A 27,327-nucleotide genomic window follows, 5' to 3' on the forward strand; every position below is an offset into this window, starting at 1 on the left:
CATGCTCTTGGCAGGGTTCTGAAATTAGTTGTGGACGTCTTTTTATTAAATTAATATAGTTTCGTTGAAGTGCAAGGGAGATAAAGGCGGAATGTATTGCTTTCGTCTGGAAATTCAATTTATTTTTGTATTGGTACGTTAGATTGAACCAATTTACGTCAGTATTAGCGTTTTGGCGGCAGATAATAGCCAGTAAATTGATATATAATGTCCATTATCAAGTAAAAACTGAAAATGATGGTTTACATTGACCGCTATAATAAACAGTAATTCCGTGTGCAAGGGTCTAACGACTAGTGTTTTCAACTATGTTAACTGAAGTTTGTTGTGCACCACAATGGCGTAATTACGGAATTTCATTCGAACTATCCGCAAATTCATGCTGTAGGCGGTTAACGAACTTAGATTATTACACTTGCGCACTGTGTTCAACTTGCTCACAAATCCTCATAAAAACTTTGAGTCAACGTCAAAGCAAGGAGTATTCAATATTACGTACTTACTTGAGGATAACGTAGTTTCCCGCATTTTATAGACAAGCACTTGCGGAACTCACTTTGGATTTACATAATAACACCACCGAGTTTCGTGGGAAAATGAAAGTCTTCCGCGGCACATGGATGAGCCTGCAGGTTTATAGATAAAGAAAAATCAAGCGAATATTTTCGAAGTAGGCAATCAGAACTTCGTTGCGGTTGGCATTTTTTAAATTTATTCACCATTTAGCAAAGTCTCACTTCATCATATTGAAGAAAAAAGTCTAGCACTTCGGAGTCGCATCACTTTGTCGAGCGAATAACTGAATTATATGAAACCACCTCCTGAGATAAAATTAAATTGCACAATGTTACAAATACCATCCCGCTGTTCCAGCTTTCTTGGGCAAAATATGAAAATTAGCCAATATAAATTCCGGAGGGTCGGAGTTGGGGGCTTTCCTTAACCTTCCCCCTACCTTAAAAATTCTAAAAAGTTTAATAAACAATGACGTATTTATTAAATTTCGATATGCTCGAAGTGTACTTACAATAAAGTCAAAATTGTTTTTCCTAAGACTTCCAACAGAATCCTCTCAACGACCACCATTATCGAAGACTCCATTGGGGGCAAAATGTTGTTACGTTGTCTAATAATTCCTAATAAAGAGGCACGTGCTGGCTAATTTTGAGATAAACAGATAAAGGGGGATCTGAGTCCCAGAGGAGAACATCTGCATGGATCGTCTATTGGCTGTTGCAGTTCGCAAAGCAACAGTTGCCGAATTGTGAGGATTCGGCGAATGGACGAGAAGCCTCTCAACCACCCGTTCTAATTAACGTCAATTCCATTTCACCAATTAGCTCCTTCTATCCTCCAGAGATTTGAATATGGTCTCTACCTAATAGTTGCGCCCGGTGTGTTTACCGTATTTTTGACACGCAAGCATCATCGGAGTTTCTAAACTCAACTTTGTAAAGGGTTATTTGTTTGGGTTTAATTTTGCACGCTACTGGAGATTTATCCTGAAAAATGGCGATGGGGAATTACAAGACGAAGGCTGTTGCTCATTAACGTCACGCCGAAATTAGATGTTCACTGAACCTTTTTTTTCAGCGCATTACAGAATTGCTTATTTTTTATTATTACATTAATTTTAGGAAGTTGGGGCGCTTTGATGTCGATAAAGCATTGTTATTTCTCCGGACGAGGACTCGAGTAGCTTAAAATTCCATAATAGAAATTAAAATTCTGTGTAGTCGATAAAGTAGAGTTTCTCGACGCTACAGCTCAAAGGAAATTTAATACCGAAGGAATATATTTCTTTTGAAAGGATAAGAATGGACAGTTCGCTTCTTAAAACCTTTTATTGAGGACGTAACGCAGAGATGTCTGGTTTTCCCCTAGGAGTCACGTGAAAGATCGAGAAGTTCAAGAGAATATGGAGATAGTTCCTACGTTTTTTGTAAACTGAGGCATTATTTCGTTTATTTGAAGAAATAAATTTTAAACGACGAGAAGATACTAAACCTCCATACATTCAAAAGCGCAAGAAGCGTTTTAAAACAATTTCGAATCGGTCCACTCCCAACCAAAATGTAAAAATGCAATATATTTTAGCTTTCGTTAATTCTGATAAATCAGTTTGATATAACACTAAAATTTTAATATTACAATATAAAAATTGCTGCAATTATTATATCATCGGAGCAGTAAGTGTGTACAAAAATTGAATAATAAATGTGTATGATGTTCAATATCAAAATTTACGTTAATCCAGAAAAACGACCCGCATCATAAAATGTCAGTCATTCTCATTTACTGTGGCTTACGGGATTTGGCATACATTTTCGGCTTTATTAAAGGTTGCTTTATGGATTCGTCAACGTTCCACAACAAAAAAAAGAATGTAAATTAATATCTGATTCACATATATTACATCAATAGAGATTTTTATAATTTTATCTTCATCTGCTAGTATTATTGATGATAAAATATACTAAATAATTTTATATAATAAACGCGACTTTAACATGCAAAACATTCTGATTTGCTTTGAGAAAACGAATTTTTTTTCTTCTCTTTACCATGTGGATATGTGGATCTTCTATTTTTTTTTTAAGTTATTAGAATATATGGATAATTATTGTATAAACCTTCATTTATTAATTTTGCTTTTATGGGAAAATTTTATCCAGTTTTGCTGGCTTAATTTTGTTCTTTGGCCGTATTTTGCTTTCCGCAGAGGTGCTATTGATTGCAATCGTAAATTCAATCAAGCGGGCACTAAATGGTTCTCTAATATAAATTGTAGTCGTTTGCTGGGGGTTCTGGGCTAGATTTAATGCGGTCTGGACCTTGAGTCGCGGCCTGTGCTAAACCGCAATAAATCTCTCACCCATTATTACCTTCAGAGATTAATAATCGGCTAACAAACAGCGCGCGGGAGCCCGGTCAACTGAAAATATCTACATTATCGATATACCATTTAGAGGAGAACATACCCTATTGTAATTTATGGTTACACAAATATGATTTAGTGGTTACCACATAACCATAATGCTCCTGAATTGGTAATGCGATGTCTAAAGTCGATTTTATTTGTTGAATACACACCATGGGTGTCACGAAACCGTAATTATTTTTTTTTTACAAGACTAGTGTATGCATGCTTTCTGTGTCTTTGTAATCTTCGTCCCAGCAAATATGTACGCTCTATTCTACAACTAAAATTGTCTATGGTTGGTTCGATTCCTGACCGAATTGCGAATCGACCTGGTGATGTTTCTATTCAAATCACGACGCGTTCTAATTAATAAAAGACTGCTTTTGGGAGATGATGAAGCGCAAATGAAACATGTGCCAGTGGAAGAACGTGCCAGAGATAGTAAAGATTCTCTTGATTCACGCACATCAATATTGCAGGCAACTTTTGTCATTTCCGAAGACTTTTTTTTATAAATTAATTAGGCAACTTCCCTAATGGTTCATGCTACTTTGCTTTCTCGCGAGCGGCTACCTTTTCCATTTTCTCGCGTCCTGAGTAATTTTTTCTGTGTGATTGATGATAATTGAAATGGAGTGTTGAAAGGGGACCCATACCGCCAGAAAAATGCTTTTTAATTCCGAGAGAGGTTACGTCATCGCAGATTCTTCGATCTTCTGTGGAAATTTTCTAGCTTTTTACGATGCTGTTAGTAAAGGATCGACTTGTTGAATTAAGGTTGAATGAAAGAGTGTGATTACAGTGTTGTAAAAATGTATGCATACCGCAACCTTACATATATAATAAGAGGAAGGTTTTGATCGATTTACATGTAGATGGATTCGTATACTTTGGAGTAGAACGACGAAAAATATAGCGCATGGTGTTTTTTAATGTTTAATTTTCATTTAGTCGAAGAAAACAATGTGTGTTCGTGAAAAATGAATAATTCATTTTTTCTGCTGCTGTGTACTGCTTGTATCAACATCAAAATATTGATTGTATTTTTGGTTGGTCCTGATTATTTATTATCATGTTGTGCGTTATGAACCGTTTCGCTAACCGCAGGTCTGTATCTGATTAGATGCTTTGTGGTTTCAGCAAAATGAAATAGTGGCCGCAATTAATTTGAAATATGAGGGCTAGACGGCAACTGTGCAGGTTCTGCTAATATTTTTAATCATTATTCTTTGTCTTTATTAAAAGCTATATAGCAGCCAAGACAAAGTAATTTAAGGAGAAACGAATAATGCAATGCTATTTATATCGATCAAGCTTGTTAATAATGTCATATCCCGTTTCAGGAATTCGCAACGCTCACGAAGGAACTCAATGCGGCGAGAGAGCAGCTTCTGGAAAGGGAAGAAGAAATATCGGAGCTTAAAGCGGAACGAAATAATACTAGGGTGAGTTTGCATCATTACGTTTATCCCGAGTAATACGTCAAATAAAAGCCATTTATTACCCGGCTGGCATTATTTATACATCAGGGCAAGAAACAACGTTTTCAATTGCCAGTTTCGCCAACAGATAACTCCGCTCAGAATTTCCTCGCGCCGGATTTATTTATTCGCAGCTTGGCACGTTGTCACGCGTGATTCTGCAATTACTTTGTAAAATAAAGCATGAAGGGCGACAATGAAATATCGGTGCTCGACGCTAAAATATGCGCAGTGCAACAGTTTATTATTAAATCAAAATGTCGGAGGATTCGATGGGCTCGTTAATTTCAGAAGTTGAGATAAAGAAAAAACAGACCAAATAATATGATGAATCGCTTCTGGTAGGGAACGAGAAAGTCTCGCCTTAATTTCCCTCCAAGTTTTACTTTGCGGTTGGTGTACAGTTTGAGTTAATTTGAATATTCAGCAGTGGGGTGTCACTGAGTCTTATCTCTTGGTCTTAGACTCTGTAGTATAGGAGCTATATTCAAATTGTATTATCGTTTTAGCCTATTAAAAGTTAACTTTGTGGCCAAATTTGTTGCACTGGGAGACATTGCACCACCAGCAAAACGTTTTATATACTATCGTATAGTGTGAAAGTTTATTTTGGCTCAAGTCCCACTCTTTATCTCGTTTCAAAAGGAATGTGTGTTAGTCACCATTCTAAAATTTATGCTTCCCTGTGACACTGTCTAATAGTGGTTAGAAAAGAACCAGATATCGTTTACGTGATGCCATTTAGAATCACTTGGGATAGTTGCACGTAATAGCTGCTCTACGAACAGGGATTGAATGGCATGACCAAATATTTTTTTACTATGATTTTTCCATGGCAGAGAGTAAAATATTATGAAACACGGGTATAAAACAAATCACAATATCGTTCGCTACGGAATTAGCCGAATATGACTTTTGAGTCAACAGTACGACAATTAGGAGGACAAAGAGTTTCCTGTAAGCATTGTAAATAACCGCGTTGGGATGGGCCTTTGAATTTAGCCTCCCTGGTTTGCTTAAGGATCGAATCCTTTTATGTACCTGCTGGGGCGGCCTATTTATTTTACAATATTTGCATATTTTTTATGGTTATATGTTCAGTAGTTGGTTTGAACATTAAAGTTATTTAATAAATTAGCAATAAAATAAAACACAAGAAGTCCACTCTTTACTTACTAAATATGCTTTTGTGGCCGGAAAAATCGTCACTGTAGGACTTTTTTCTGTCTATGATCTTTTAATAAAATCTCAACGCAAATAACTGATGACTAGTGCAAACAGAGAAACTTTGAGAAGCATAGTTTTGGTATCCCACTGCTGATATTAAAATTAAAAGAAATATATGTACAATTTCCATTCCATTAACAGTGTACCAAAAGTTGTTTGCAACGACGCCTGTTGTTGTGAAATATTGCTCATTTCCACGATTTATCTTGTTAATGATGCATGAATGTGTTGACATATTCGGGTGAACTTATTTGTGTACACAACGTAAAATTGTTTTTCACTAGACAGTATTCTGTTTGTAATTTAATATTTAATTTGCATTTATTTGCTGATGTAATGAACAATCTCGTATTGTTCGCCTCAAGGGAAAATATGATACTGCCTACTAGTTGTTAATTTTTTGACATTTATCTAGATATGTAAAAATGCAGAATTGATTCGACTTAGAAACACAATCAATAATTCATCGCTAATTTGCGAATGTATTTTTCAGTAAACACTAATTTATTTAATTATTTTCTGATACGTTGCCAGTTTTCTGGTGTGAAAATGTGTGTAGAGCGCAAAATTACATAGGGTAAATGTGTACAAGAGTGCGAATATGTATAAGAGTACGCACTGATGATTTCTGCTTATTAGTGCCATTTGGGTAAGATGAAGTTATACCATTCACAATCCAATGCTAAACTTGAGATAAAGGTGCAAAAGTGACCTGTATATAATTTATAGTTTGATCGTACTGACGATTTTATGTTTACACGTTGTGTGGATGTAATTTTTACCGCTCATAGTTTTAGTTTTTTGTAATGTACGTATCAGTTCTTTTATTTTACAGTAATAATTTTCATTAGCTGTAACTTTTAAGGTGTCGTTATACACTAGCAGTTTTATACTTTCTATCCATCAAAAGCTTTTAACTTTGAAAACATTAGGTTATGTACAAATGTACAAGAGTGCGCAGTGAGGTATTGTATAAGAATGCGCAATACTTGCGATACGTAGTCTTGTAGATACATATGATACTATAATGAATTATTAAACTTTACTACTTTGTACTGCTTCTCAAATTGTGTGGTGGTGGTTATGGTGATGTTTGTTTTTTAATTTTTACTTCCTGAGCGTAAGCGAATGAAGTATTGTAATCAAGTCCGTCGACCGACTCTCTACTTTTACGTTTTCTCGAATTTCAAGACCCCTAGAGTACGAAGAAATATGGATCCCGTTGTATGTGTAGTCTGTAGTCACTTGTCCCCATTTATTTTCACCTTAGAAACAAAGATTTTTTCATAAAATGTAATGCGCACTGGTAAGCGTTCAAATGCGCACTCTTGTGCAGTGAACTGTCTAAGAGTGCGCATTTACACATCTTGACAAAAATTGAAATTACTCTTAAAATATAGTGGTCTTGGGACCTACAATTAAATATATATGATCTCTAAACATGTATATGATGACCCCTTTTCATAAAATTTGTCCATCCAAAAAAATTAAAAAGTTATTGACAGTTTTACACTAAGTGCGTACTCTTGTACACATTTACCCTACAGTTTTACTAAATTAAATGAATCAATCCTGTTCGCACCTTACTTGTTACACAGTTCCAAAAAATTGGTCGGAAGTTGTTTCGACAGAACTTCCCTCGCTCCTGAAGTACAATGAAACATATCCAGCATTTTCGAGTTGAGTTTTTTCTTTACACAATTTTGTGACGACGTCATCAACATTTTTGCAAGGACACGTGCATCAACTTGGATTGGTCCAGTGTAATTCTAAAAATAACTGTATTGTATTCCTAAAATGTTTGGGAAAATGGAGTGAACCGTTCGTGATTTAATCAATCAAATAAATTGTCTCATTCATTAATTTTTTGAGCCACCTGTTTAAACAATTCTAGAAAATATGAATGCAATGATAAATCACAAGTAAAAACTCATCATACTTTGCACATTTTGGGTAGAATTTATTCGGCAAAATTTTGAGCTGATGGTCACCAATTTTTCAGGGGGAATGAACAGATATATTTTGATTGAGGTTCTTAATTTGATCAATAAAAATTGGTCGAAGACTATAAGTATAATTCGACAAATCCAGTTTTTTCAAATAAATATAAAATTTGATTTTACGATATTCGTTTTGTGATAATCGCTGTAAAGTAAAAACCAGAAGCAAAGAAACACCCCTTGCTCTTCAGCAGTAGGTAATAACAATCTAAAACTCAAGTGTTTGTTTATGTTTATACATCGAAAGAATGTCACGTAGAAGTTAGTTCGATTCGAAAGAGTTTGTCTTCTCAAAACAGGAGTAAAATTATTAATGTAACCACAATTGAATATGTTCTGAATATTATAATCCTTATTTTATCATTATTATATAAAGACTTGCGTATTCTTCGCATTTTCGAGAAAAAAGGGTGACGCGTTCTTAATTTGACAAATACTAAATATGTGATGATGTCATCAACATGATAATTCTAGTCGCAACATAATGAATGAAAAGTAGTCACAGCGTTATACTAATGCAAGAAAAAAAAGGAAAGGTCAAGTTCGGCATCGAACGACAGTCGCAGTACCGCAGGCGATACACCGCACCGGTTCAAACCGTGTCGGGAATAAAACGTTATTATACCTTGCAAATGTTTTTTCGAAAATTAGAATGTTTGGCGAAAAAAAATAGCGGATTCGTACCGTCATGGAATTGTTGGTGGGGATGATTAGCCAAATCTTGGTTAGCATTTAACCATCTACATATTTCTAATATACATATAAAATTTGACAACAATCGGTACAGCAGTTTCAGAGATTACATGTTTTTTCGAGGTTCCACGACCCTAAGGAAAACTAGGTTTCGTATTTCCGTCTGTCTGACGTCTGTATCGATTTTTATTAGACAGGTAATCTCCGGAAGTTTTGTACGAATTTTTGTGAAATTTTATAAGTAAATATGTTACGAGTTGGTGTAGATGGTAAAACGCTAACCAAAATTTGTCTAATGATCCCCACCAACATTTGTTGACGCCCCCTCATTATTTTGCGCAGTTAAGGTTGTCTAAATTTTATAAAATACTCGTAACATAGTACTCTCGAATTTGTGGTTTATGAATTTGCCTTAGTTTTGTTTGTTATTATAATTTTTATTATTTAATATTTTTCCTAGTAAAGCTGGTTTTCAAATACACAATACCAACCATAAAAAACGTGGCTCAGTCGCAAGCGCATTAGCTTTGCATCTGAAAGGCCCAGGGTTCGTTATATCCATTTTTTTTCCTCACACTGTGACTGGTCTCCCATATTTAGCAATCCATACATATCTCTGTATTTCATAAGTTTTCAAAGAAGTTAAAACTGTTGGATTGTACTTCAGGGGGTGTAACTAACCTTGGACCACTTTTTTTTGTATTAAGAATCTCACGTTTTTTCTTTAATTACATAATAATAAGAAATATTTTTTTGCATTCAAAAAACGAGTCAAATTAACAAATAAACAGAAGTAATTGTAAATTCTGATCGTTGGCGGTCTCCGCTTCCTTTTCTGAGTTTATGGTTTCTTAGAATAATGCATTAATTTGTATCAATCCAAAATCCATTCCTCGATAGTTAGCAGACGAGCCGTTAACAGTCCACTGTGTTCTTTGATGTTTCGATGTGTATGGTTGTTGTGAATGACGCCATATTTAGAATTATTTATGCAGAATGACCCAAAAAATTAATGAATAAGGCCGTTTATTTTATTGAGGAAATCAAAAATGGTTCGCTTGGTGTGTCTGTCAAACTTACAGAATTCGCCACGAAAAGTAACACTTTTGCTCCTAATAAAACAATATGCTATTTTAGCCGACCAATATAAAAAAAACTACGTAACGACTCGATTTGCGGCCGTGAAGTGTCAAATCTGGTAACCTTTCTTTCGAAGTCTTTGTGTCTTTACCTTACATTTTCTTTAATGAAGCACCTTTAGCCAGCGGAATTCTTCTTATATCCTACCAAATTACCTTAACAATAAGGTGACATATCCATTTGTCATAATTATAAAGACCACTGAAGCAAGAGGGACTGAATATTTTAAACATTTATGAAGTGAGATGAGAGTGGTTCTCAAATGTTTGTCGCAAAAAAGCCTTTCTTAGACATTCTCTTAATTGAAAGGCAACGTAGACTTCTATACATGATCGTTTTTCGGGTTGGTAGACTTCTGATTTTATGGCAAATCTTTCAGGGTTTTGGTTCAACAAGAAAAGCAACAGTTCTCTAACCTTAAAAACGTAGATACCTGCATACCTAGGAAACCAAATTTATTAAGTTTTATTGTTAAATGATTGTTCCGTATTGTAACACTTAGATTTTATGTTGTTTTTATTTAAAATAATGTTTCGTAATTATTTGTTCATATTTAACTACGAATTTTTACATGTAAAAATAAAAAATGCTAAAGAGAACTTCCTGAAGTTTGAGGTCGAGGCGTAGCCGAGGCCTACAAATCAGATGACGCCTTGCTACATCTTAAATAACTATTTGTGTCACGATATAATTATTATACCACTTTATATAACAATTTAATAATATTAAAAAATTACCTGAGAAACTGTTGGTCAGATGTATCACTTCATAGGGTAATAAATGTGTTATAGTAATACCAGTTAATGTCGTTCAACATTCGGTACAATGAATGATTCTCCCCTGAAAAAAGAATTTAATAGGTCTAGTGCGAATTTGTACACACCGAGTTGATTGATTTGGTTTGAATAACATCGTCACACATTCGGAATTGCGTTAAATTAACACATTTTACTAATTGCTTTGCTGTATGTCATTTGTAAAAATCCGCAACCCCTACAGACAGAGCAAAATACATATTTGCATAAAACGGCCATGTGCATGTTATTCCTCGGCTTAAATTTAATATACAGGTTTGTTTTTTCCACCGGTAGTAGGCGTCTCATTGTTCATATTTTTCCCTCCGAATTATCCCCTAATGGGACTCTTGATTGCCTAATTTATCTCTATTATGGTGAAATAGCACATCCGGATGACCCCGTGCGCCATTTGAATCCCACTCCTGAAGTTTAAATCTTGCAGAAAAAAGAATCAATCTGGACACCGGTGATGGATCTTCGCGATTCGTGTAATCTTCAGTTTCCGCCGTCTAACATCCATCCCTGTTTGTCAGCTCGGAATCACAACGAGCTTTTACAAGTTTAATCCGTTTTATTTCGTAGCAAGGAAAAAACCTATATATGTGAGCACGCATTGCGCTTTTTCGTCTCGTCCGTTCTCGTGAACTTTTTTAATTTAATTGCATCGAAATTTCTGTCCCGCGTCGAGCGGATTTGAGAGCGACTTCGCTGCCATGTACGACGTTATTAATTTTATCGCATGGTATGCCTTTTCGTTAATCATGCAGCCGCTTTCGCGTCATTTCACTAACCCGACTTGGTGCACATCGATTTTACCTGGTGGTATGTTCACCTACTTGATGACGTCTAGTTCATGCATCCCTGAGTACGCCCTCTGAGGGAGGCTGTGGCTCTCATTTAATTAGGACGATGTGTGTGTGTCTCTCGGGTTGATGAACTTTCACGAACTTGCATGATTTTGGATAAAAAGTTTATCCCCGATCAAAGCGAAGACGGTTTGAAGTCCGCAAAGGCTATTCACTTTTATCTCGGGTGTTTCCGTTTAGTTTGACAGGTTGTGGCTGTAAATCAATAAGATAAGGAGATGTGTGGTGAGTGTGTTATTGGTTGCCTATGGACGGAGAGTGGACCAGCGAAACAATAGAGCAAGACTTTAATAACTAAATCCCGTTCGAGATGAATATGACGCTTTTTGTGAACGGTTTTAAAAAATAGAAGTATATTAAAATTACCAATCCATAAACAATATTGGTCAGCATATTTACTTAAGAAAGTTGAGATGATGTCATCAACTTTCCGAAGGGGATAAATAAATAAACTTTAGGTAATCTTGTTTAATTGATAAATTAATGTTATTGTTTTACTGGAATTTCAAAGCAATCTCTTAATTCTAACGCGATTTGCATGAGCTGTTGTTTAGTTGAAAAATTTCTTATTTAGCCAAACTCGTATATTTAGATGAAGCTTAAATAGGGTTAATATTAAACCACAGTGATATTAAGGTGCATTTAAAATGTCACACTCATTGTTTCAATAGTTTCGAAAGTTGTCAAATGCATTTCCAACCACATGTAGACAGCAATGGGCAAATTATTTACTAACGGTGAAACGTCCAGAACATGTGGAATTTGTCAGAATGGCCGTAATTCCAGTGTTTCCTTTAAATTGTGAAATAAAAAGCAGAATTTAATAGTCGTAGTCTAGCAGAAGCGTTGTTAATGTTTCTTAAGTGAATACAAGTATAATGCTATATCGAGAACAGCTTAGAAATGAGCATTAAAACTTTTAATAACTTGAAAAACAGTTTTGAAGTAAAGTGGATTTGGCATGTAGCTTGACAAAAAAAAAACAACAAATCGATACTTCTTATTCAACAAGTGGTTTGTCTTTGTCTGTGTCCAAAATAATCCACGAAAGTTTATTTCCAACGTAATCTTCCAAATATATTTTTTAAGACTTTAGCTCAAGAAATGCTCCTCAACAAGAAATCTGATGTTATTATAGTTTTTATGTGGTCGCATTTATAAAAAGACATATTGTATGGTACAAGTTTTTAAACGCTTCCTAGTGTTGCCACCTGTTTAAACTATTTTCGGTATTGCTAGAAAAATCTGACAGTGTTCCAGCTTCCATCAATCAGTTTTTGAAATACAAGAAAATAAATTAAATTATCCTGTTAGAAAAATGAATTCGACCAAACAGACTTCAAAAGAAGCATACGAGTGGAACAACAGAAATTTAACATACCAACCAAACATTAAAATGGAATTTCATTCGTAAACAAATTAATTTAAACAGTTGGTGCGTTCTCATTAAGTATCGCACAACATACTGTAAACAGTGTTCTTTGATAATATTGTTAGTTCCCCTTATGAGACATTCTTATTCGTGTAAAACTGTGCTTTTGAATAGGTCATGGGTGTGTTTATACGTTGCGGGGGTGTAGAGCGAAGCTCGCGACTGTTTTGTTAGATAATAACCTCCTACGTACAGAGTTAGTTAATATTAATGTAAACTGTTATACAACGTTTAAACGTGTTTGGAAGCTGACGTTTCTGATGCGTGGCTGCGTAAATAGTAAGATGTGAAAAAAGTTGGTAGGGCATCCAAGGATGTTACACATCTAGCACACAAAGGCGGATTGGCTATTTTCCGGACATCAGTAGATCGCAGTAGTATTTCAACACATGTTTCTCATTCTTTACATTCACCCATTAGTTTATAAAAATATTCATTACTTGAAGCATTGTTTTTTTATTATTTATGTAAAGTAAAACACAGACTGCAAGTTAAGCTTTAGGAACAGCTGACACCAAAAATTATCATCTGCTCTGCATATCGCTTATTTTTAAAAATTACATGCCACTAACTAAGTGGATGAAATGGTGCTGATATATTTTTCAAATGCGTCGTGAATCTACTAAGTGTTCTGGTTTAAGGATACTTCGTATGTACCAATTCATGAGCGTAATTAATTTTTCGTGAAAGAATTCTAGCGATTTATAAGAAATTAAAAAAATTTGTTTTTATATCGTCTATTTGGGAAATTTTTGCCATGAAGTGCTTTTTTGTAAAATTAATGTTCAACAGTTGTCATTAGTAATTACAAAAACAGTAATTAAAAAAGTAAAATGGCGCTGTTTTATATTACTTTTTAAATATGATTAACTAAATACCTTGAAAGAACATGTATCAAATACACCTTTAAATTTTTTTCATGGATAAGTAATAAAACACTTAATAGTTAGAATACTTATAACAATAGCGGTACTGATTTTTCAAATTTTCGGAAAAATGATGTGAACGGTTTTTGATTTGTTTAATAAAAAAGTTGGAAATGTTGGAGATTGAGACGGAACACGAGGCCTTTCAGATGCAAAGCGAGCGCTTTTCCACAACACCACGGGTCACGTTTGACGTTGCTTTATATTATCTATCTAAAGAAGAGCTTTACTTTACGAGTTCAGCAATAAAAATGATAGTAGTACTAAACAAAATCCACGTGGATTCGTAAACCACAGGTACAGGAGCATTTTCTTTTATAAAATTTAAACAGAATTTATTTTACTAGGCTGTATATAGAGATCGCGTCATCAAATTGTTGGTGGGGACCATCAGACAAATTTTGGTTTAGCATTTTACCATGAAACGACTAGAAAACATGAAAGTACTCATTCGCCGTATGAACTCTATTACAACACCGCCTTTTAGCTTACGCTCGGGAAGTAAAAATATTCCTACAAAAACAGGTAAAAACATCACAAAAAAAATCTGCAAAAATTACTTGCAGCTTTTATTAAATTAAATACTCCACTTGATCTTTTGTGACGTTTTACTCGACATAGCTATTTATTCTAAATCTAACTGCCCATTCACAATGGACATAAGGCATAACAAGTACATAAAGCTTACATAAATACGTAAAGTTGAAACGATGGAAAACGTGTACCCCTGTTCACAGTGGACGAACGTAATTCTTATGCTTATGAACGTTTTATGTAATTCTTGTGTGCGTACACAAAGTTGAAATAAGTTCAACTTTGTGCACGAATTATGTCAAAATTATGTTAAAATCTAGGGACTTTTGAATGCTGCTATTGAATTTCCTTTGACAGTTGGCACTTGGCACTTCACACCTTTGATTATATTATATAAATTATAATCAAAGCTTCACACTGCGAGTCTGTTCTGTACTGCGAGTTGTCAAGTTCGAATATCGTATGAAATCGTAGGTTAGATATTTTGATTGACTCAGTTTGAGGTTAGCCGTTTCTATGTTTAGCCGGGAGTTATTCCGTTCTGCGTTTGCGCAGTTTAACAATACTTACAGAGTTCACTCTGTCCACTGTGAACGTAGATAAGCATAAGCCAGACACAAACCAAAAACGTAAATTATGTTATGCGCTCGTTCTTATGTCTTATGTCCATTGTGAATGGGCAGTAAGAAAAGTAGAGAACAGTTATAAAGCTTTCCCAGTAATGCTACTGCGTTTCTTGAAAACATTAACGGCAATGTTTGAATCAAACTTCAGTAAATAATTCTCAGTATTTTTAATAAAAACTTGACCTAACTAAGGGCTTTTTAGCAGTAAGCTGTGTTTTCTACTTAAACTTACACACTGTCTTTTTTACTTCCCGGGCATAAGATAAGGCGGTATTGTAATAGGATCCATCGGACGACTGCCTACTTTCATGTTTTCTTGAAGTTTCATGACCCCTAGAGTACGAAACAATGAGTCCACCGTTTCTATCTGTCCTTCTGTCGTCAGTGTGTGTCGATTTTTATTAGACATAGATCTAGATTTCGAAACTACTAGATCGATTGTTGTCAAATTTTACATAGGGTTGTTCACGAGTGATAATGAGCCGAAATGAATTTAAAACGCAGCTCAAAATACATTGCAGAGCTTTCGATGATGCTTTTGTAAAAATTCATAGAAATGTAAAATACAGAGATCTCATTGTCAGTTTGTTTAATAGGAACGTCAATTCTACAAATCCAGATTTTTTTTTTTTAATTATTTAATTAATAATTTCACTGGTCTTCTCTGCTTTGAGGAAAGAAAATCATTCAAATTCTTCTGCTTATTATGGTTGCATTCTTTCGGTGTATAAACATAATCAAAAGTCGAATTTAAGCATGTACTGATAATATATTTTTTCCAGTTGTTATCTGCTTTAAACATATTTAATATTGTCGGTGCCACATATGTCTTTATTTGACATATCAGCTTCAGTTGTTAAGGTTGTCATAAAGTAATAAAATTCGCAAAATTAAATTTTGATATTTTCGAAGAAGCTGTATTTGTTCGACTGTATGTATTGCAAAAGGAAAGGAAGTTGTGTCTAAATAACTTTAAAATATTTTTTTGCAATTTTTCAAAGAAGCGTAATTTGTTGGACTGCACTTCAGGAGCGAGTTCTGTCGAAATAATCTTTGAGCATTTTTTTTTACAAGTGACAATATAACTTTACTACTTACCAATAATAAGTAGAACTAAATTAAAAAAAAAAAAACTTAATGTTATTGGTGGTAGCAGTTGATTTCGGTATCGTCTAAAATGTTGCAGTTTTGCATCTTCGTAAAATAGCGCCGAGATTATAAGCACATTTATTCTGGACACGGAAGTGCTATTAAAACACGTAATATTATTTGAGTGATGTAAATACTGGTTTAATTTAAATTTTTTCATGGCTCGGCCGTAAGAAACTCCTTGGCTCCAGATGTTTACTTTTCGTAAAACTTGCGCCTGCTCTCGCATTAAGACTTTTTGCTTAACACATATTTTACAAACGTGGCCGTCATTTGCAAAAAGTCTTCCCTGAGTGGGCAGCGTTCGTGTCTGTGGGAAAATGTTCCACACGAAGAGTTAATGGACGGTAAAGCTGCGAGCGCATCACCTTTCCGTAATCTCGGCAACATTGAAGGGTTTAAGGAGGCTTTTACTTGCTAACCCCTACTTGAACTTACTTCTTCGGCGTAACACCCCCTAGAAATCTCGCCGCGAGTGGAGAAATTCTTTGCACTGCATGCATATTGACGTTTTAGTTAATCTGGTAAGCTCAACGCGTAACATCTCTTAATAATTAACGGAGTCGTCGTCGATTTTCTTTGCAGACGCCGTCTTTCCTTTGCCATAAGACGTAACGTTTTGAATACTTTATGGCGGAATGTTCCAGGAGAGCGGTATTTCTCACAATTCGGCCATGATGAGCGATTATTTAATATTCCCTTCGGGCCTTCAGGTAGCGCCTTTCTTCAATCGAGTCCTTATAATGCCGTTCAAGATCCTCGATTTTCTAGACTCGGTAATTTAATTTAATTGGCGATGGAAATCAGCGGGATTTTCGACGGATCGGTGCTGATGATTTGGTTAGTGGGCAGTTGATGCCGTAGCGTTGGATGGATCAACATAAAGTTAATCATCATAGAAGGAGTAAACATGTATGTGGTTCAAATGCTGTTTTGTTTGTATGTTAACAAGCATTCGTTTGCATGATAGTCCGTGATTGTGTAATTCATATTATAGCCGCTGATGGGCAACAAAGGTTTTTTTTTTGTTGTGTATACTCAACAAGGGACGTTCATGATAGTATTAAACACGAATACATTATGAGGTAGATTTGTGTATGAACGTACCATGAAAGGGGCGATGTTGACCTCACGAATATCTATATCACCCGTGCGGTATCATTCAAAGGTATTTCAGTTTTATCGTAGGTATACGTTATTTTTTTCATAAGCATAGTGGTTGTACGCAAACTTTACAATTCTGATCTATTGAATCATTTAAACCGATGTAAAATTTCTTTTTATGGAATGTCTATATAGTCATTTTTTAATTTTCTACGTTCCGGATAGACAGAAATCTGCGAAGAACTGAATCAAGATTTATTCTCTTTTTCGGTTTTTATTTTTAAATAATTATGTATTTAAGTATTAAGTATTAACGTCATTAAATCGGAAATATCTAAAAAGAGGAGGAAATGTGATTGAGGGAAGTGGGATTTATTTTGTTCCTTATTGTTTTTGAAATGTCTTATTACTCTAAAACCAGAGACAGAGATTACGAGCTTTTTCTAAAAGAGATGAATTTTAATATGACAATTTATTAATTTCCTTTTGCAGTGCGATATTTCCTTAAATTTAATATTTTCAACCTTTTAGGTGGAAAACATTAAATTTTCGTTGATATGGTCAAACATCATAAGTGCAACTCCTGAAAACAACTGACAAGTTCGACTTATTGGGCAGCTAACTTAAAAGTTCTATTATTAACTTCATCGTATCCATTTTCTACGGTTCACCCCAAATTTGACGTTTTCTAATGCAAATATTGGCAAACCGAAATTAGATCTTAAACTTGAAATCAACAACAAATAGCAATAACTGGTTGCCCGTAACCATCAATAGTAAAGTAACGACTTGCAGCGCTTACGGCAAAAAATAAATTGCTATTTCATTATACATTGTTTATTGAGTTTTTATAACTGAAAGAGAAAGAATCAAGCTACATTTATGTTATTTCTTCTACAGCATATACAGTAAACATAATGTCATAACTATTTTACTTTGGAAAAACTCTTTCTAGATAAATTTTATTTGATCCTTCCTCTTTAACATTGTCAAATACACTGGTGAAATACTGTTAATTGTAATATAAAATACTCATTATGAAGCAACATTTTACTATTGCTTCTTATGGAATCTAGGTCTAGTTTTACCCTCTTCATCGTGGCAACAGCTTTAAGTTTTGAAGCGTTGTAAACTTATTGTTCAAAGTTTAAATAAGGCATTAACCTTGATCTGTGTTTTATGGAAAATTAAAAAAATTGAATCATTTCTAAAACATATTAAATAAACTTTTCTACTAACACAGTACGCGTATGTCTCAAGAAATTAATGTGTGAACTAATTTTTTTAAGCAGTAATCTCATAAAAATTGCATCCAATTTTTCTACAATTCTAAGAATACACAGTAACGTACTACCGTGATTTTTAAATGAACGTATTTATAATTTTTATTGAAAATTACATAGTGACGCCGTTACCACAGCTTTGGGAGTGAGAAAAAATTCGTGTAAGTAACTATGTTTTTTGGGAATACGTGGTTTGTTTTCCCTGGTATAGTACGTAGCTCATACATATTTTAAAGCTCACAGCATTACTGTTCGAGTTACAGATTTGTGGTGATCTATACTAAAAAAAAAAATACATTCAATTACTCAATCAGGTCAGTTTTTACTCTAATAATCTGGAGTTCAAAAACTAGTAAACTATATAGAAATTAGACATGTACTTAAATTTTTATGTTAGTTGTGGAAAATAATAAATGGAAATAAATTTATTAATTGATTTAGATGTATTTAGATTATAATATTTCATATTCCAATAATTGCTTCATACTATAGTGCAAATGACAACACGTTATAAATAGATTATTTATTTATTAATAATTAAAATAACCACTTAGCTGTAACCTGTTGATTAAAGCAAATAATTTTCAAATTATAATTTGAAAATTATTTGCTTTAATCAACGATTTCATTTTTATGAATGACAAAATTTAGCACTTGAAACACCATCTTGCTTTTGTTAACAGCAAGCTGTGTCATAAAATCGACAGAAAATAACTAGTCTTAATTTTGATGATTCGGTTTTTTTTTATTAAATTAAATATGATACGGTTATATGTATCAGGTCAGTATTCTGAATGAAAGCAGGTGTAGTAAAAAAGTATGGAAAGAATTTTCTCTTGTGGCGTATTTTTTGTGATATACATAACAAATTTATACGTTTTTCCTTATTTTATCTCCACCGTTGTTATTTTTTATTTTCCTTGTAGGTTGTTACAGTAAAAAGTTAGTATCAGAACACTTCTAAAAATTAGGAGTAAAAGTCCATGAATCGTGAAACGTAATTCTTTGTATATTAAAAATTTTCTTGAACAAATAACAAGAAATTCAAACTTGAATTGATTTTTTTTCCAATAGGCGAAACACTAATATTCCATATTCCACTAATTACTTAAAATTATAGTGCAAATGACAACACGTTGTAACACAAAAAAACCAAAATCCAGCTATGTTTTAAGAAATGTGTACGTTATTTTGTGATTTTTTTTTGACTTGTGATCTAGTTTTCGCCGCAGAGGATTTTACCAAATTACGTAGGTCGTCTATAGAACACTGCTTGTGTAGGTAGGTTGCTTGTAACTCGCGTTTTAACAACCTAAGTTGTGCTTTGTTTTCATTTTCGGAAATTCGTTTCACTCGCGTTTCCAATTTTTTGCAAAAATGAGTCTGGTTAAGGCTACATCTTTACTTGAGAGTGAATCAAAACTATCCAGGTGTGTTTTGGCACAAAAGCAGAATTTTCATGTCGAAAAAAAAATGTTCTTCCAAGATATAAGAAATTCATATTTGAACTTTATTTCCGTAACGGCCAGCAAGTGAATGGTGGATTGGCGTATAAAATCCGACGCTGTTTCAGGGATTTCGTGAAAAATTCCCTGGTGTTGCTGTTTTTGAAGATAGTTTTTTTAAGGAGTCTCATTTATGTAATAAAATTATTTTTTGGGACTGGTAGCAGTAAGGAAGGAGTTGGGGTACTTTAAGGCAAAGCCACGGTTCTCCAGAGGATCTCGTGAGCGGCTGCAACAGAAAGAAATAATATTCCGGTTAAAAAATATGCAATCTTTATGCCCCACCAAACTATAACGGCTACGATAAGGCAACTAACAGAAAAAAACGGAATAAAATTCTGCCACGGTCCTCTTACGACCTCCTTGGCGGCGGCTCCTCACTGGACGGGGCTGCTTCGGATTTCGGGGAGACGGCGACGATCGTGCGCTAAGGGGCGGCGGACGGTAACGTGCCCAACTCGGTACTTACTGGTGGGTACAGTGGTCGGTGGCACTTGTACTTGCAGCTTCTCACTTCTTTTGGAAAAAAAAGAACTCTTAACATTCCCGTTGTTCCTCTTCGCTAGCGTCGAAGACTCAATCCTGGCTTCCGGTGTTGCGTCGGTGCGGTTGTCACGTTAACCCCGGTACCCTTATCGCGGCTTCCGACCCACTAAAATTTGCTTCGTTTTAAATCCAACAGGGGTTTAATTCTTGTTTACATAACATAACCTCGGTTCAGCCACAGACAACCCATATTCAAATTATATTGTCAAATTGCAAATTCGCCACAATAATGCACATTTTAAGAACAAAGTGAATTGCGTACTAAATTAATTGAAATTTTATAATTTATTCAAATAAAAAATATGTCAAGTTACGACCTACTTTTCGGCCGAATTTATTCTGTCAACAAATTCTTGCGTAACTAAATCAGAAATCAAAGAATTAACCCGGTACCAATAATATAAGACGCAAAAAACTTAAATTTGTACTGTAAGATTAAAAGTATAACTTTGTGAATATACAGTGGGGAGTAAAGCTTCCAATTGAGAACGCGTTAAGGCACCATTAAATTTTTTCTTTGTTTTACGGACCAGTCTTTCAATCAATAAATCATAGAAGCTTTTCTTAGGACATCTGCGTTTCCTCTTTCGACCAGAGTTATGAAAGTACTTGCAGCAATATATTTCATGTCGATCGCATATTGACGAAATTTAATATATTCAGCTGTCTATCGTTTTTCTGCTAAGCAAAAAAAAATATGTTAAAATTTATTCTTCAGAATCTATACGTCTACAAAAATTTTAAAATTATTCAAATCGAGGATTTTATGTATGTTAAAGTAACTGAAGATCTCCCAGCATGTTTTGCAACTGGTTTAGTGTATTTAAAAGTAAAAACATTATTAAATTTAAAAACGCCCTTTCCACAAAGATATTCCATATGCAACAGAAGGCAAAAGAGTGTAAATTCAATTAAACATATTTTATCACGTCTGCGGCACAAAGTTGTTTTCCCTCTTGCTCCTTCCCACACTTAACCATGCTTTGCATGTTAGATTTGCGAAAATGTATTTAAGATGTGGGACGACACGGTGGCTGAATGCAAATCCGCCACTGTTTGCGGCCAGAGAGCTGACACCTCCATCCGAATTAATTTATCTCAGCGGTTTCGTCTGCAGACCTCCAAAAACGAGCAATCGCCGCCGGAGTTTTCCGGAATTTGGTTGTACTGGCTGCGGGTTTTGCGATAACGCTAGCGGAAAGATTTTGTTTAAACAAACCTGGAGCTGTAATTTGGGAGCTCTATGCCTATCGGGAAAAATAATCTGCTAGCGTGTTTGGCGAACCATTGATCGCAGTGTGTAATATGCAGTGCAGGGCCTCATTTAAAAAGTTTACAGAAGGAATTGAGTTCCGTTTTTGTAATTTTACAAGGGAGCTTTTGGGATTTTCTAGGGTATTGTGTGTATCGTTTATAATAATAGAATGGCTACGGATCAAGATCAAGATTATATGCCGCATCTTGTTTTTATAGTGGAACATTTTAAATGAAATACATCGCATAATCTTACCATAACAATAGCACTTTGGTTCTCCACTTGTTTTATATTGCGAACGGACATTTGAGTTTTATTACGAAAGCGAGAAAGTTGAAGAGGGACCTTAACAAGTTGTACTATTGGTTGGGGTATATTGTTCAGTAGTAGCATAGTTGGTGTATAATTTAATCGTTAGTGTAGCTAGAGGATATTCGAGGGCTGAAAAAATATCAAGAAACACCATCGAATTATTATAGAGAATATATACCTCTGAAACTTTTCACATGAACTGATATTTATTTTTAGAGTTTCAAATTTATTGTATTGCCATTATGTTGGATAGAATATAATAACGTTGTAATTTTTCATATTTGATACGTTAAATGGGAAAAAAATGCAGTCAGATAGCAATGTACCTGTGTCGATTTTTACTTATTAGACATACAATCTTTGAAATTACTAAACCGATTGTTGTCAAATTTTATATGATTATGGTGCCGATGATAAAACGCTCACCAAAATTTGGCTAATCATCCCCACCAACAATTTGATAACGTCCCTCCAGCTTTTTTTTTAAGAAATGTAATTTTCTATTATTAAAGTAGCACACTTCTATACTTCTAATTTATGAATCTGCCTTGATTTTTAGTCCTAGGCATCCCGATTTTCGCAAAAAAATCCAAATTGCATAATCACGTTTTATACCCGTGCTCCATGCTTAAAAAATGGTGAAGTATTAACGCGAAGGTTGCTGCTTCGATTGAGTCATGGGTCACAATTTTTTTATTGATCAAATCAAGAACGATTCATTTTTTCGAAAATTTGAGAAAGAGTAATGTTGCGTCCGCCTGTATTTAATAATAAAATAATAACAGCTTCTTATTCAAAATAATATTTCGAACATTTCGCCCCATTGCAGATTCATTAATAATTTTAGTCTCCTCCTCTGTTTTGAGGAGACAAAATCATTCAAATCATGTCAGCTTGCTACGACTTGATCTTTCTGCGTATAAACATAAAAAACGGAAGTTAGGCATGTACTGATAATATATTTTTCCCTTTGGTTATCTGTTTTAAATATATTTGACATTGTCGGTGCTGTGCGGACTGCGACCTCCCCGGCACACAGACTGCGGGGGTACTTTAACAGTCCACACGTATCTTTATTGTAACGTATTGGGGTTGTCATAAAAAGTATAATTCGCAATTTTTGTTTCATTTTTCGAAGAAGCTGGATCTGTTCGAATGTACTTCAGGGACGAGGGAAGTTCTGGCTAGATAACTTTAGACCAATTTTTATGTGAACAATATCATGGAGTTTTTTCATTTTGAACCAAAACATTCTAAAATTAGTCATAACAAAACTCTTCAACATTCACAGGGATTGAATATAAAATGTGTTTTTTAAATTGGAATATATTTTTCTCTGACCTAATTCTCAATGGAAATTATTTTCTCAGTAAAATAATACAAAATTAAGAGCACATTGTACAACATTTCCGAGTAAATACCGCTAGAAGATTTGTTCTTCAACTGCTTTGAACTTTGTTGCCATGTCTATTGTCAAGTAAAAGATCATGTTTCGTTTGAATGTTTGTTTACTCCCCGACGCAGAAAGGGGGGTGTTGTAACGCGAAAGCGATGAAAGTTATAGCTTTGACCTCTTTGTCTGTCTGTCTGTCTACCTGTCACACCATAGCTCCCAAATAGATCGACCAATTTCAGTGCGATTTTTTTTCCTTTTTAAAGGTGGTTTAATAGGGGTGACTGTTAGTTATATTTGATGATAATCACTTCAGACATTTTAAGATCATCATGATGTGTATGTGTTTGTCTGTTGCACCGTAGCTTCCAAATGGATGAACCGATTACAATGACGTTTCTGTTGTTTGAAAGCTGGTTCCTGACCAATTTCAGAACTTTTAAGGGTTAATTTTTTTGTGTTGGGATTTTTAAGTATTAACACTTGTTTTGTTGTTAAATCGAATTTTATGAATATTGTTACGTTGATCGATGAATAATAATTTACACGACTAATACAGCGATTGTGTATAAAATAATTCCGGCGCAACTTGACTGGACTCTCTTGACTTAACTGGCTGAATAATAATCACCGTTCCCGAAGGTGGCCTCTATTTAAACCCATACTTTTGCGATCGAGGTCTTTCTCGAATACCCATCGCGACTTCCGCTTCCAGGCTTTTCGAACGTTGCTTGGCCACGTCACCGACGATGAGTAACCCGGCATTGCCGTATATACTAGAGAGCTCTCGACCACCCATAGGCGTCGTACCGGGGTGGCGTATGGCTTTTTTTTTCTTAACACTATGTGAAATGATATTATGGAGAGCATAAATGCTTGACAAACCTTGTGGTGGGGGGTACTAGTGTTTTGTGGTTACTTTTTATTGTAGCAAAAAGTAATGAATTGAATAATACAAAAAGTTCTGTGCTTCTCAAGTTCTAGATAAAGTATTGCATTTTATTACAAAATTTCAATCCTTTTTGAAGAGAAATATGTTAAATGATTGATTACGGATTCAAGAAATATTTATCCAAATTGCGGCCTCATATCCAGTCCAATCCTTACCAACAAATGTAAGCGATTTCTTATATTTGCCAGAACGAACATATCAATATAGGAACATTCTTATTTTTGTTATGTAGTTAATCAATGGGAACAGGACAAATGAATTTACTAATTTTAATAATAACAATAATAATAATAATATAGATTTTATTGACCAACGGAACAAAAGTTCCAAAAGAGACAGAAGTTGTACAAAAAAAAATGAAGAAACATAATATTAGTAATTTTATTTCTTAAAACTAACGTCATAACTGTCCCTTTATTTATTAAACAGATCATCTAAACTACTGCACCGATTGTGGTCAAATTTTACAGGTATTTTAGGAGTATGATGTAGATTTAAACTTTGATCATCCCTACTAACAATATAATGCTGTCACTTTAAAATTTTGAATTGTAAATGCTATTTACATTTTATAAAATAATATAACGTGTACTATAGTCTATGAAATCGCCTTGATTCTGTATCCTAGGCATATAGATTTTCGCAAAAAAATAAAAATTGTGTAACAACATTTTACCATAATATGTATAAAAGGAACGCTGAGCCGCCTCCGATTATTTTTTAGTTCCCGAGCGTTTCCGTCTGTCTATCTGTCCGTTGCCTGTGTCAGTTTTTATTAGACAGATAATCTCTGAAAGTACCGGACCGATTGGTCTCAAATTTTATGTATGTTGGGAAGATCGTGTAGACGATAAAACACTAACTAAAACTTGTCTATTTATCGCTACCAAAGTTGAACATAAAATACCCTTTGGAATTCATACATTTTTAAAATTAGATTTTAAAATAAGAAATTACATCCTGCAACCTTTTTTTTCATGTTCCCTTTTGATGCATTAAATTTCATACTAGGCTTAACCCTACAAGTGGCTATCCAAAACTTGGAGATTTCCAGGGGCGCCTCGTACTAAACGACATTGTGACTTCCAGTAATCCTATAATTATATTGAAAATTATAGTATCTTGATCGTTTTCATTTGTACATACAACGAAGCTGAGTTTAAAGCCTTGTTTAGCAGTTAGTATTTCAATTTCTCGAGAAACATATTCTTGGGAAGTACCTTTTACATCAATAAAGTAACAGTTACTATTGGCAAAGTGGCAAGATATTGCTTTTCTGAACCCCTAAAAGAATAATAATTGTAGTATGAATGTACAAAATTGGGACAGAAGGTACTTGAGTGCTGTTTGGACCTGACCCATGTAGCAGTAAGGGATGAAAAAAAACGGTGTCTCCTTTCTCCATAACAAGATGGATTTTTGGTAAATGCTCCATATTCTGAACACCGTGGTATAGTACCTTTTTGAAGCCCTGAAAAACTACCTAAATGGACAACTGCTTGTTGTATTTGCAATGAAGCATATACTAAGAGTAAAATCTCAAGAACGGCTTAGAAAAAAACATTGTTGCAACTCGCATGGAGGGAATACTGAATTATAAATATACCCCAAGTTTAAATTAATAGTCTTTTTTACTTCCCGCGGGTAAGCAAGCGTATGTAAAAATTGATATCCCGTTTCCGTCGGATTGTCTATTTTATACCTACCTATTAATTAAATCACCTACTCCTAGTTGTTTAGCTACATGTTTAATTACCTTGGTAAACCTTAAGATTGTATATATATCTCGGTAATTCTTGATAGAATAACATTGCCAACAATTTCATTATGTAGCGTGAACAAATGAGTATTAACTCCTCTGTTCGTTGTGTCTTATACTATTACGTACATTTGGATAACTGTGCTGGTGTAGGTCTCCTTTATGACTTCCTGGAACCACGTAAAGACATCCATTACTCTCATCAACTCTTTCCATTGCGGTCCAGGATGCTGCCATTCGCTCAGCTGGTCTAAAAGGGAAATAATGAAGATCCTGAAAAACTCTCAATTTAGGTTAATGTAGTTTTTAAATCACGAAGTTTACTTGATGTAGTGGGTGCAACGACGCACCGGGATCAGAGTTTGGCGGTTTGTTGAAAAGCATAGATTGGACTGCGGTTACATTAGATCCAATAATACTTGCTATAACGTCTGTCACTGCTGTATCAGTAGCATATTGGGACAGAACCTCATCAAATAGGAAATTCTGCACCTGAACAATAACAGTTAGAAGAATTCAGAATAAAGAATTCAACCTATTTACAGTACCATATGTATGAGATATTCTCCTTTTACATGTTTGTGTTTTATTAATGAAGGATCTTTCATTATTGTCATGAAACCCGTGTCCACTTTACCATTACAAATATCCAAAAATCTTTGCCTGAAAACGATATAAATGTACACATTTCCACATCTTTTAGTAGTCAACGAAAACATTACCGAATATTATCCAGTAGAACATTGCTGACGTTATTTTTGATCACTATATATCCGTTGTCTTCGTAGAATTGCCGTTGTTTTTCAGTCAAAATTCCACTGTCTTGGGTATACCTAAATCTGTAAAAAAATGTTGGACGGTAAATCTGAAAACAATATTAATAAAACGTATATTTACTTTCCCATGTTGCAAATTATTCCAATGTGGATATAGAAGTAGTCGACAAAGAAGACAAATCTCTTTTCTCTAAAATAATAACAAACTACTAGTAAATTTCTGTCATTACATTATGATGAAGGTCCGCTTTTTTTGCAGGAGTTGGTTTCGATCCATCACATATTTAAAATAAAATTAAGAATATTTAACTTAATAATATTTAATGAAATTACTGTAAAATTACATTTTTGTGTGTTGGAGTAGTTACTTACGTGCGTTGTAACAGGAAGATTACTAACGTAATCAGTTTTTTTTCATTATTTATATTAACATCGTTGTGAACAATGTAATAATTTTTATGCTGATGACGTTAATAGTGATTGACAGGGTCACTTAGTCCAATTTATACTAATTGCTGTATTTTTTATATTGTTGTTTATGTTTTGTGTTGTTTTATAAATAAGATATGTAAGAAATTAAATGAAAAACATTTTTTTTAATTTGCGTTGTATGTACAACATGGACTGGTTAATATCTTATTTATCGTC

General features: G+C 34.3%; 2 protein-coding genes across 14 annotated transcripts in view; one reads left to right on the forward strand and one right to left on the reverse strand.

Moving 5' to 3' along the window:
* LOC135126848 (liprin-alpha-1) overlaps positions 1–27,327 on the forward strand; it is a 200,439-nt gene that overhangs the window by 128,169 nt on the left and 44,943 nt on the right. For all 12 annotated transcript variants that reach the window (XM_064053031.1, XM_064053033.1, XM_064053029.1 and 9 more), the window contains exon 2: positions 4,267–4,368. In XM_064053031.1, coding sequence (XP_063909101.1) covers positions 4,267–4,368 — 102 coding nt within the window. The remainder of the gene's footprint in view (positions 1–4,266; positions 4,369–27,327) is intronic.
* On the reverse strand, positions 25,003–27,115 carry LOC135127447 (phytanoyl-CoA dioxygenase, peroxisomal-like). 2 transcript variants are annotated; one of them, XM_064053895.1, is made up of 9 exons: positions 27,052–27,115; positions 26,801–26,869; positions 26,626–26,742; positions 26,452–26,566; positions 26,228–26,395; positions 26,033–26,176; positions 25,481–25,615; positions 25,291–25,428; positions 25,003–25,238 (listed from the first exon to the last, which is right to left on the reverse strand). In XM_064053895.1, the coding sequence occupies exons 2-9, from the start codon at positions 26,806–26,808 to the stop codon at positions 25,164–25,166; spliced, it is 900 nt and encodes a 299-aa protein (XP_063909965.1). In that variant the 5' UTR covers positions 26,809–26,869; positions 27,052–27,115; the 3' UTR covers positions 25,003–25,163. The 2 variants fall into 2 exon arrangements, with proteins under 2 accessions (XP_063909965.1, XP_063909966.1); XM_064053896.1 differs by having other exon boundaries at positions 27,024–27,052.

This window comes from Zophobas morio, unplaced genomic scaffold (genome assembly GCF_036711695.1).
Source record: "Zophobas morio isolate AGI-343-1 ecotype UQ-CSIRO unplaced genomic scaffold, CSIRO_AGI_Zmor_V1 ptg000011l, whole genome shotgun sequence".
In the NCBI taxonomy this organism is placed as follows: domain Eukaryota; kingdom Metazoa; phylum Arthropoda; class Insecta; order Coleoptera; family Tenebrionidae; genus Zophobas; species Zophobas morio.